Below are 13166 nucleotides of genomic sequence, written 5' to 3'. Positions count from 1 at the left end.
GAATACTCCATGTCAATATCATGATGATAAAAAAAATAAAAATGAAAACAATTAAAACATTACAAGAGATAAATAAAAATAAGATCATAAAAAAAAAACTCTCGGGAAAAATAAACATTTACAGAATGAAGTTTCTGTCTTATTTTCTTTGATCAACTCCTTAGAATTAGTATTACTATTAGTGAGTTCAACCTTTTTTTTAAAAAAAAAATTAACTACAACACCGCACACTCAATAAACAGGCTCACAGGGATGCAAAAAAATGTAGATAAACATCCAAAAAAAGGGGCCGTTTGATCAGATTGCAGAAGACAATTAAATTGTTGTTCCAATGTAAATTTTTATCATTTTCAATTGTAGTTTACTTATCAGTCTGTTAATCACTTAAATTTTTTTAAAGCCAAAACCTTTTTTTTTTACCTGTTTGATGTATTAATAAAATCAAAATTATATAAAATTTGTTGGTGAATGAAAAAAAAAATTGATTAAGATGAAAAAATTCCATTAACGGTGATTATTCAATTTTTTTGATAAAAATTAATTATTAATCAAAGTGGATGAATATTTTGTAATAATTAAGAAAATCAAAATTATACACTCGATGATTACTCAATTATAGCCGAAAATGATGCCGAAATAATGCATGTATTTGAATGAACTTTTATAGGGATGTAAGAGGGTAATATCGTGAATCGGTTCTGAATTTGTCCTTGGGTCTTTGATTTTGTCTTGTTTGCTCCTAACCGCGTAGTCCTTTCTTCCGATTTTCATCAAAGCTTTTGGTAGGCCCGTTTCCCGCCTTTAAAATTTGTGTGTTAAAAGTAAAACTCTTAAAAAACGCGCCCTCTCTCTGTTAACCCATATACTGCTCCTGTTGGATATGCCATCTGCTTGGATAAGGTCATGGATTGGGCTGTGCAAGAAGACTGTTAGGTACCACTCATATTTACAGTAATTTTTTGTAGGGATATATAGACCGTTTTGTTATGAGGTCTACTCCGAGTATATGCCACCGGACAATCTTCTATCATAAAAACAAAAAATTGAATCTTAGGTAGTGTGAGCTTAATCAACTTTATTGGTTAGATTTTTAAAATTAAATGCATTTAGTATAGATGGAACTGTTGGTTTTTAATTCAATTTTAAAACAAGTTTACATTTATTATCAAAATCAAAAAATAATATTTCAGGAATTTGGTTTTTAATTTTAATAAACACATTCTAACCATCACTATTATCGTCACCGTCATTGCCGCTGTAACATCCCAAATTCTAGATCAAAACATTACTTGAAAAACTCTCGTTACTTCTTTTTATTCTTGAAATACATGTCAATAAATTAATACTTTCTTTAAAACTCGAGTGATATATTTTTTTCCTCAGAAGGATCATCTTCATCCTCTTTCTACGAAGACTCTAATTGTCACAATAACTATTTGTACTCCTGCAAGCATGAGATCATCGTGATCTCCTTTAACGTTGGTATCTGAAAGTTATTGGTTGTAGGGGTGAGTCCTCCGCTCCACAAACAACACACAAAGCATACAACTTACATAACTATGACATGATTTTTCTAGGCAAACAACACTTCTAATGCCCTAGAGCACATAATTATCACACTTGACATAAATGACTATAGTACTTAACACCGCTGACTGTCACTCTTAACATCATTGATAATCACACTGGACGCAACTGATTGTCACACTTGACACATAACAGGGCCTAACAATGCCACCAAGCCTCCCAAGTATTAGTGGTCTTACACAATCACATGGATGACAGTTGGGAGTGATCATCACATATGGGTACAACGTATACTGATCCCCAAGCTTCCAACTCCACAAAGTATAGTCTCAAACCCGTCATGAGTAGCAAAGTGATGTCTGTGAGTTTCCTGCGCCAAATGAGTGCACCAACTCTCGGGTAGTCACCATTCACTAATTCTCCCAGATTCTTCAAACCTCTCCGCCCACTATGTGATGCCCTCTACCCCTCACATATATGTATTAATAATAAAAGGAATAAGAAATCAAAATTAATTAAAAGTTTTGAAAACACATTTAAATACAAGCCTTTCAAAAGGGTAAAAAGGCTCACATTCACTTTTCTAACATCATAATAAAACTTGTCCAAATAAATAATAAGTCATCTCGACTCAAACACAAGGTCGTCCAAGACTTCATGCAATTAATATAAAAACCTATACCCCAATGTCACATCCTATCAAAGCATTATATTCCTGTGTCTTCTAGCATGAGGTTCTTTATAGTCATCCACCTAACCATCTGCTCCCACGAACACAAGGTTCAAGATAATCATAGAATCCAAACGCAAATAACACACGGGGAGTAAGTTTTCACATTCATAACTAATAGAGAGAAACAAAACAACACGTAGATATACATATCATATAAATGAAATATAACTTACTTAAACATAGTTCACGTCATTCCACCACTTTGTTGTGTAACATTACATCACAACACAACACGCCTCATTTATTTTCACATCATTCATGTACTCAAGGATCAAAACAAAATATCACTAAATCAATCAATATCAATCAATACACAAGCGTTATGCAATAGATACACTAAGACTCAATCCTATATGCAATATAGTACCATGTTAGTGAAAAACCTCGTCGGGGGCCTAGGAGTACATGACAAAACAAATCACGAACTAGTATGTCAGGTCACTTTCACTGGGTAAAATCATAGGGAGACTAGTCGGGGTCACGCTATTTTGGGAGAATGCTGCAACCATGTGGGATCGACACAGGCTTAAAGGAGTACTCAAATCGGGTGTATTTACCCCCAAGGTCTACTCCGAAGAGTTCGTCAGGGCCTCTCCCTCCTAATTTAAGTTCAACCCAGAAAACATTTTAACACGTAGACTCTATCTATGAATTGTACAAAACATATGACTCCTCAATTGTTCTCAAAATAATTTTATCTCGTCGTGTTTGTGATTAAACTTGTTGGATCCCCTCAATGGTTCCCATCACAATACTCGTCGCACATTAACTCGTCGTCCTTAAAGGGTCTTATTCTTATAGTCGTGTGATTTTACTATAATTCATAGCTCGCAACTCAATGCACACAACATCTCAATGCACATATATATTACAAGTCAATACATACTCAACTTATCACATACACTCGGTCTCAATCACAATGGTACAATCCCAATTAAACATGTTATCACACCTCATGAATCATATACACTTTACCTATGAACTATGCAATACACATGACTCCTTAATTGTTCTCAAAATAATTTTATCTCGTAGCGCTTGTGATTAAACTCATCGGGTCCCCTCAACGGATCCCATCACAATACTTGTCGCGCAAAAATTCATCACCCTTAAAGGGTCTTACAATTGTGTGATTTCACAATTAATAGCTCACAACTTAATACACACATCTCAATACACATGTATTTCGCCATTCATCACAGGTTCAATTTATCACTTACTCACAATATGAATCACAATTTCATAATCTTAATGTAACACTTTATACAAAATGTTTCTCACAACATGGGGAGTAAAATCCCTCAAACAATTCCACACAATCATATTAAAATCAGTGAATCAAATCATAGGTCAAAATATGAAAACACCAAGAGCACTTAAGTTTATCAACCAATTCGCATTAGGACATCAATTGGTCCATCAACACAACAATATCGTATTTATAATTGTAAAGAAAAATTATAATTCAATAAACATCCCAAAATAAATCTCAATTTGATCCCCTAAGAATTCCTACACATGTTCATTCTAATCCCAATTGCGATAAACTCATCCCTTACCTCTAAGCGGGCTCACATGTGTATTCTGACAGTGATAGCGACATCTCTATTGATTTGTTGAGATTCCTCGAGCTTTTCCTCTAATTTGCTCTGATAGGGTTTCCAAGCATTAGAGGAGAGAGTAAAACCTTTATTTTGTACTGTCTTTGTGTGATTTAATTTTCTCTCTCCATGAATATTATTTCAGAAATTACAACGGTGAAGTTGTGAAGAATTTCAGTGCGAACCTGGTGTCTAAATTTCACTATGATCCAACGGTTAACAAGTTTGGGATCGTAGTTTTACTGGATAGGTTTTGAGCTCCTGTGGGAAAAGAGAAAGCTGCAATGTGATGGACATTTATCTTATCTGTGACATTTTTTCACAATTTACAACTGTGAGAATGCTCTTAAGTGAGTTGTGAACCTGGTTCTGAAATATCACAATGATCCAACGGTTAACGAGGTCAAGATCATCCTTTTGCTAAGACGCATTTGAATGTATGCAAAAAAAAAAAACAAGGAAGGGTAAAAGAAAAAACAAAATTGAGAGGAAGAGAAGGCCTAAAGTCTATTGTCAGTACTGAAAACTGACCTAATATGTCTATTTATAGCTATGGTACTCACAATCTATTATTTACTCTATTTACTATCATTTTATAAAAAGAAACTCTATTTTATTTCCTATTAAATGAATAAATTGTTTTTTTTCCTTCAAACCATTATTTTAATACTGTTATTTTTCCTTATTTATTTAATTATAAAAACCTCACAATTTTCTAAAACTCTTTTTTTAACTAAAAAACCTTTTAAATTTATTTACGAAAGATGGAATGTTACACACTATACCTTAGTGTACCCTACAAATAATCAATTTCTCAACATAAAACTCACCATCTCATAAATGGAAAATAATAGTATACCTCAGCATCTTACAGATGAAACATAACCACATACCTCACCATCTCATAGATGGACCATAATCATATACCTCACCATCTTATAGATGGAATATAACCACATATCTCATGATGAATCCTGATAACAAAACACATCATCTCATAGATAGGATAAAACTAATGGTTTCTTACTCTCCCTTCAATCTTCTTGCATCTTTTCGTTGCATTGCGTGTGTAGCCCTCATGCCACGTACAACACACAAACAGAGATGAGGCTCAAGCCTATGTACTACTCTCAAGAAACCATCCTAAGTCCCTCAAGTGATAGAAATCACTTTTCACCTAAATCTAACAAAAATTTGACAACATAACAACTATATTTACAACATCCCAAAATTTATAACAAGCAATTTGCTAAGGGTTGGACACCTCCAAACTCAAAGCAAAATGCATACATGTGAATATCAATATATTGCAGAAATATAAATCACAGACTATATATACAAGTACCAAAGTTCACACTCTCTCACTCTTAGACATTCATAAGAAATAATAAAATTTCATCATTCATTTATATCTTAGCAATCACACTAGCAGACAATATATTCACTTAAAGCATAGAAATAGTCATTAGTCATGCATACAATTAATCTCAGTATTAAACATGACATTCACCTTATATCTCAACAATCATATTAATGATATCCATAACATTTTTAGGCATAACAATAACCATCAGAGATCAATTGCAAATAATTTCAGCATTGAACATACAATCTACAAATATTAAATGCAATATCAACTTACAAATTAGAGAATTAATACAAGATGGTACTCATGGGTTTAGTAATTTTGTTTATCTTAGCTTACAAGTTCATAATGGATCTTAGAGCAATTCTTAGGGTTCCCTAACACTTTTCTTAGGGTTTTCTTCATTATAAATTCATTTTTAGTCTTAGAGTTACCAAATTAAGTCATCTAATGTCCAGTATCAAGCTGTTGCCCTGTTTCACAAAGTTTCACTCTTAAACTTATCTTCAAAATTCTAAGTGTTTTGGAAATCAGTTTTTCATAAATTTTACATGCTACCCTATATTTTTAAATCTAAAAAACTCAATTTTAAGTCATATCTTTAAGAAAAATAGTCCATACAATCACAACATCCATTTTAATTCCGTGACAGATTTAATCCTACAAAATATCTTTAAACTAATTTTGTTCATAACTTTTACTAGAAAACTCTTATTTAAGTAAAATTTAAGGCTAACCCTAAGCTTTAACACTCAAAGGAATCATTTTTAACCTTAAAACTTTTAGAAAAACAGCATATCATCCATTTCCAGTCATGGTAGTAGATACAAAATTTTAAACATCACAACATCATGCAATGAAGCCTAGCTTTCAAAGACAACAAGGTTAGGGTTCAAGAAGTGGAAAGACCCCCCTTACCTCTTGTAGTCTCCACGCGAAAGAGTAGGGTCAAACCAAGAATGAAGTTCTCTTGAGTAAAAAACAAGCTTCAACAAAACTCAGGAACATGAGAGAAAAAGATTCAAGTGATTAAGAAGAATGAACAAGGCTAGAGTGAAGGATGAACTTGCTTACCAACACTTCTAGGCTTCAAGGTTTCTAGAACATCCCTCAAGAGCAAGAAGAAGAAGTTTTTCTGCTCTAAACTATCCTAGAAGCTGATTTGAAAACGAGAGGAAATAGCAAGGTTTTGGGTTTTTAGTGAAGCTTGCAAGTGTGCTTAAGGCTTTGGTCCAATGGATTAAGGTGTTGACTTATCTTAATCACTCAATTTTGACTCATGAATGACTGTTGGAAGCCCATGAAAATTGTGTACATCAAGCCCACAACTGGTATGGTTTCCTTTTGAATTTTCTACTAAAAATGATTAAATTAAAATTTTGCCAAAAAATGGGTATTTTTGCTTTTTACCAAAACTAGTAAATTTTATCCTAAACGCCTTAATTACTATGTTAATCTCCCTAGGATTACATGTAACTAGAGTAAACCTCACACAAAGATCACTCTCACATAGAGCTAAATTACATTGTCACTCAATGTACAATGCAATTTTGTTACAAATGGAATTTTCATTTAGGCAGTTCTCGTATCTCTGCCAAGCTAGACTAAACAAATTATTTACACAAAATATATTCATATATAGCACAAAAATTAATAATTAAAAACACATAATCATTGCAATTAAATACACACATGCACAGATGACACAACATAGAGTTTCCTCTATCAGCCTGAGTTATAATTTTTCAGGGTGTTACAACTCTAACATATTTTAATTATTCCATATATATAATCAGACACTAATTAAACTAAAATTCTATTTTTAAACTAGTCGTATGGTCATTTACAAAAATACTCTCAACTTTAAACTCTTAAGACTTAATTACCTATTTTCTAATTCTATGAAATCTAGATCACCATTAATCAACCTTAATTATCCCCACTTAATTTCTAACCTTACATTAATTACTAATTTTCTTCTTTCAAGCTTCTAATTTCTATTTCTAAAACAAATCCAATTATTAAAATCTAGGCCATTAATGAGTTGACCATTTATTGATCAAAGATTTTTCTTTGAATTATCCTTATTCTTTCTAGACTTTAGGTTAAAAATTTAAGAGTTTAACCATGCTTTGGTATCTTATGATAACATCTCATTTTCTATCATTTCAATAGTCTAAAAACTCTACCTAATCACACAACAAAGCAATAACATTGTCTACCATACACACATATAAAATTGGGATGTTAGAGCCGCCACCGCTGCTACCTCCATCGCCATTGCCACCACACCCCATTGTTGCTATACCACCACCGTTGTCTCTGCCTCCATCGTTATTGTCGTCATTGTTACCATTATTCCACCCCACCACATTGTTGTTGCCACAACCATCATTCCACTGCTACTATTGCAACCACCACCACCATTTTGCTGATTTCATCATCATTATCGTCGTCGTTGTCACTATTCCATCTCACAACTAACTATAATTTTAAAAATCGAAAGGGTGATTGGCTTGGTCAAGACATTAGGTCATTGGGTTAATGGTCGAACTGGTGGTCACTAATTGTCCCAGATGACCCGATCTTTATTAAAAAAATTAAAATTTTATATCCAACCTTAATTGACATGCATGACTCAACGTGCTTTCTCCCTTGGGCGTGACCTGACCCGGGTCAATGGGTCATCGTTTAACCACAAATCTGATCGGGTTGTATTGGGTTATGTCAGGTTAAATGCATGGTCGATTAAATGAGCAACTTGACTAGACCAAACCTTCGGGTCATGGTCAAACCAGTCCAATCAGCTGGGTTGATCTGGTTTTAAAATTAATTTATAATCCATAATAGATTTTGAGTTCAAATAACTCTAAATAATTTTTGTATTAAATTAGAATTTTATACTAAATTTCATTACTTAATTTTAAAAGAAATAGTCAAACATAAGTCACTTTACTTCAAATCCAATTTTAATTAGAATCAACTTCACAAAATTTTCTGGTTCGTGCTTGGTTTCATGTTATATTCTCTAGAATCACGTTTAACATCACATGTTCACTACTAATAATGTGTTTAGATAGCTATTAGGATTGACTTTGGCGTCCAAAATCATAGTAAAAAAATAAAAAATAAAATGGAAGCAACTATTGTTGCCTTGACTTTCAACATGAAATTGGAATTGATTCTAGGAAAAATAAATCTAATCCAAACACGTTAACTTGTCTTTATAATGAAAACATGTAAACATAAATCATATAATTTCAAAATTAAGTTTAATCAAAATCAATTTGACAATCATTTTTATTTAAAATCAATTTTGTCAATGAAATAAGAGTGTTTGGGTGAGTGGTTGCAAAATTCATTTTGAATTAAAAATTTAGGTTAACTTTCTTCTATGGTCTCCCTCTCTCACCTTGGAAGAGATTTCCAAACAAATATCTTCATTCTTATACAGCCACACGCGCCTATACTTCTGCATTTCACATGTAATTAATCTTCTCCAAAATTCAAATCTAGAATCATTTCTCTCAAATCTTAGAGGACTTTATACAAGTTCTGGTAGAGCCCACTTGGTTTCTTTGCCAAACACAAATGACCAAGCAATATAGAAGACAAATAATTCAAAACCGACATATTATGTATTCACTAAAAAGTGATAATTCTATTGAAACAGTGGTCATTTATGAATGTAGTTTAGTTCGTGCGAAGATTCATCGTTGACATTGTGGGAGTAATATGCAAGTAGGACAGTACCACTTTCCCTTGAATCTTGTCTCTTGCGTTAGCCCAACACATGAATAGTGGAACCATTCACCTCCTTGGCACTATCATGAAAAACATAGTAAAGCTCAGTCGAAATAACCATTGGGAGCAAACCAAAACGTCAATCACTGGAAAAGAACAATATCATAAAAAGAAGAATAAAAAACTAAACTAGAACGCAATAACCCAGAAATAATTTTTTTTTTTTTTTTGGAAAGTCCAGGTACAAACATTCATCAGTAATCTTATGGGAGAAATCTATATCTTGTTTATTGCAAATTTATAAATGGAGATGAACACCATATAGCAACTAAACTTGATGTGGGAAATCAAAATACAATATGCATTCTGCCAAGGCCAACTTCCCAGGAAATAAGAGGGGAAACATAGATAGCAGAAGAGAGAGATAACTAAAAAAGTACTTACATTTTCATTGTCACAAGCAATCATGTCTCCAAAAGATACCTGAATGATCAGAATAGAACTGTCTCAGTTTCTTACTTAAACATTTAAAGCAAAAACAAATGATAATATGTCATAATTGCTCACATGGAGATTTTAGAATTATGTGATATATTATGAGCAACTAATCTGAACCTGATGACAAACACAGTATGTAGGTTCATTTGGATCAATGGGTTGATCAACATCCATCGGGGTAGCATACTCCTTTTTATGACTTCCTGGTGGAGGCATTAGCTCGAAGTCCCTATCACGCTCCCTATCCCAATCTCTTTCCCTGTAATCAATTCTCTTTGATTGAGGAGTTATATATATGGGCTTGCGCTTTTCAGCTTTAGGGACTATAGGCAATGGGGGCAGAATTGCTGGTTCATCTGGTGCTATTTTACCCTCTGATAAAAATGAAGCAAAGGAAAAAGATTTTAAGAAAGCTCATGACTTGATAATGTACCAAAAAACAATTTTGTTTTGATAAACATAAATTTAGAAGAAAGCAGAGATATAAATTGCAAGAGGTCAAGAAATCCTCAAAAAAATATACCAAGAATGAAAGGTGAAGAAAACAAAACATGTAACCTAGCATACCAGTCTCTCTGTAGATCTACCAAAGACACCCCACCTAAAAAGATCATTAGCAGAATACCAAAAAGGTACTAAGTGAACTTCTGGATCTTAAATGAACTCAAGTGGCAACAATCAACCAATAAAAAATCTAGCATTTCTTTCCAACTAGAAACACCAAACACTGAAAAAATGTTTTAGTAAAAAAAAGACCCCTAAATTACAAAACAATATTCCCTTTTATTTTTTAACTTTTTTTCTAATATACAACATGTGATTTATACAAGTCCAAATACACTCCAATTATGTTCTATCCTACAGTCTTTTACCTCAAAAATTAAAATATTCTAACTGGCATCAATTAAAACAAAATATTTGTATATACTTCTGTGGAAATATTAGATAAAATTGTTGCTTTTAGTACAGGAGCATTGTCCCATTGATAATGGAGTGAAGACATAACTGCTTCCTTTATAAATATGCTTACCGCATCCTTGCACCTGATCCTTTTACTGGCAAACTTTTTAACCACAATCAATATAACAGTAAGAGTTGCATATGATAGTAAATTTATGGGTTAATTTTGAAAATATAACTTGTACATACTTGACACAAAATAAATCAAAAAGCAAATTACATGATTATTTTACCTTGCTTTAAATCTTCAGCAAAGTTGTTTAAATCCTCATCAAGTCGTTTTATATGGCTATCTATCTGAAGCAAATACAAAAAGATTGAAACTTGTAAGCTTTAGCAATGTTCCTTCTATGCATAAGAAGAACCAAAAAGCTAAAAATCCACATGGTTTCCTAGATAAGAGAAATGATCATTGAGTAAAGTGCACATTAGGATCAATGCAAAGCAACTTTTTCCTCAGTATCAGTATACAAGTGTATAGGATCAAAACTTAGAACCTTATTCCATACTGTCCGTCTTCAGTCATATTAATGTAAATAGACATAACAAACAAAAAAGAAGAATGCAGGAAGATTCCTAGAGAAGAACTGCAAGGGGCTATTAAATGATAGCATCTCATCAAAACAAAATAAAAACTACATAATGCACATATTATCTAAAATACAGAAGAACTTCTAGGAACTCAGTTATACTAGGTCAAGGAAAGGAAAATAGATTTGACAAAATCAGTACACTACGAATGGTTGGTTCCACTTCCAAACTTTCACTATATCAACCAGCCCAATGTTAAAGGGCTAAGATTCAAAGGCCGTAAAAAGTATTTTAAGGAAATACAGATTGTAAAGAATTATAAAAATTAGAAAATCTTTCACGGGTACAGCAAATTAGATTAGATGATATAACTATTTTGCAGAAGCTAATATAAAAAAGAAAAAGGAAATCTTTTAGAATACACCTCTAAAAGAAGCATAATATATAGAATTTGTTTGGCGCAATGGTTATACTTGTTATAATCTAGACAACATGGTTATTTCCAAAACAATTTAAGCACATTAAAATTAAAGCCTTCCCCTATAAAGTAGATATCATTCTATAAAAAATATTTTATTCACCAAATCTAAAGCATTTGTTCCCTCGCTTAAACCGGGATGTCAAGCTTCATCACCATTGAATCATTTGATCATTCTGTCTCAGGTTTTGTCCATTAGCCTGATATATAAGGTATACATTAAATTCTCTTTTCCAATCACACCACAAACTATAGTTATAGATACAGCAATGATTAAAAAACAAAAGAAACTCACCAAGTCATATGCTTGTCTTGCCAACAAAACCTTCTCAGTACAAAGACTCAATGCACTATCCTGATTCACCTCGATTTCTTTCCGCATTTTCTCAATAGCTGCATCATCGTCCTCATTCCCATAATTGTTATTATAACTGTGATTACCCTTCTTGGAGCCATGTGATGAGAACCCCATAGTGTACTTCGTCTGCTGCCTGGTCTGCGTTATCATAGCTTCCATCACACCACAACACAAAATTAAAATTAATATACGTTAAAAAAAATCAATTAATAGATACATTGATGTAAACATAAAAAAGAGTAAAAAATCACTTATCAACAAACAACATATAAAATATAAAATATAATTTCGAGAAAGCATTTACATTGGGATCGATCATCAAGTTCCCGGACAGTGTTGAGCAGTCTCTGAAGTTCAGCGGGTAATGTGCTCGCGTCTGTGGAAATGGAAAATTCAGAAACGAAAGCGAAACGAACTTCATAGGAAAAACAAAGAGAAAAAAAAGCGTTTACACTCCAAATAGTCGTCGACGTAGACTCCAGTGCGTGCAATTGCCATTTTGGGGAAAGATTATCGCAATTGGTTAGGGTTAGGGTTTCCGATTGCGAGCCTATGAGGAAAACTTGCTTGTTCAGACAAAAGGGGAAGAAAGAGCCGAAACGCTGTCGTATGGGCATGGGGTTCATTTTATATAAGGCAAAGAAGTTTTAACGAAACGAGCGGTACGGCGCAATGACCGTTGTTAGTTGTAAGGCGGGGGTTTTCTGTTTCCGTGGATTTTTTCCCCCACTATTATTAAAAAATGAAAACAAAAAAGTGTATGAAACCATTTTCATGAAAATATAAAAATATGAAAAAAATCCTCTTAAATTCACATTTATCTCTTTCAAAAGATAATTTAATTCAAATAGACTGAATATGTAAAAAAATTGTCTGAGAATTACGGTGCGACAGGTTTAGGAGTAATTATTTCCCACTCAATTAAGACAGGTTTAAAATTAGAACTCTTTGTCTCCCATTCAATTTTAAAATTTAAGGTTTAATTATCTTAGTCATTGTAGTTTAATGTTTTTTATCCTTATAATTTTTTTTATAAATTATGTTTATTTTGTTTTTAGTGGTTAAAACATTTTAAATAATACTTTGAATAATAACAAAAAAAAACTATCCAAATGAGACTATATGGATGAAAATTAAAATAAAGATAATTTATAAAACTTAAAAACAAAAAATACAATAATAAAAAACAAAATAAATTTAAATTATAAGAACTAAAAATATATTTAAATCAAAATTTAAATTTAATCTTATTCCACAGTGGAAAAGTAAATTTCTTTATTTATAGTGTCCAAAAAATAACGTCTTTACATTGATTTTATTTCATGATATTATAGTACCAAAAAATAACAGGTGACTGCATTGTTACTTAA

At 32.4% G+C, this 13166-nt stretch overlaps 1 protein-coding gene across 2 annotated transcripts; it reads right to left on the bottom strand.

The window, feature by feature from the left end:
- Nucleotides 1-8752: 8752 nt before the first annotated feature.
- On the bottom strand, nt 8753-12430 carry LOC100787916 (inhibitor of growth protein 4-like). Of its 2 annotated transcripts, none has more exons than NM_001254426.2 (7): nt 12249-12403; nt 12101-12172; nt 11734-11948; nt 10663-10726; nt 9587-9843; nt 9416-9454; nt 8753-9051 (listed from the first exon to the last, which is right to left on the bottom strand). In NM_001254426.2, exons 1-7 carry the CDS (start codon nt 12292-12294, stop codon nt 8938-8940), a joined length of 807 nt encoding a protein of 268 aa, NP_001241355.1. In that variant the 5' UTR covers nt 12295-12403; the 3' UTR covers nt 8753-8937. The 2 variants fall into 2 exon arrangements, 1 of the variants encoding a protein (NP_001241355.1); XR_001386371.3 differs by having other exon boundaries at nt 8867-9051; nt 9539-9843; nt 12249-12430.
- Nucleotides 12431-13166: the final 736 nt, after the last annotated feature.

The sequence above is a fragment of the Glycine max genome, chromosome 19 (assembly GCF_000004515.6).
Source record: "Glycine max cultivar Williams 82 chromosome 19, Glycine_max_v4.0, whole genome shotgun sequence".
Lineage (NCBI taxonomy): Eukaryota > Viridiplantae > Streptophyta > Magnoliopsida > Fabales > Fabaceae > Glycine > Glycine max.
The sequence above is the reverse complement of the archived record's forward strand: the minus strand, read 5'-3'. Positions and strand labels throughout refer to the sequence as shown.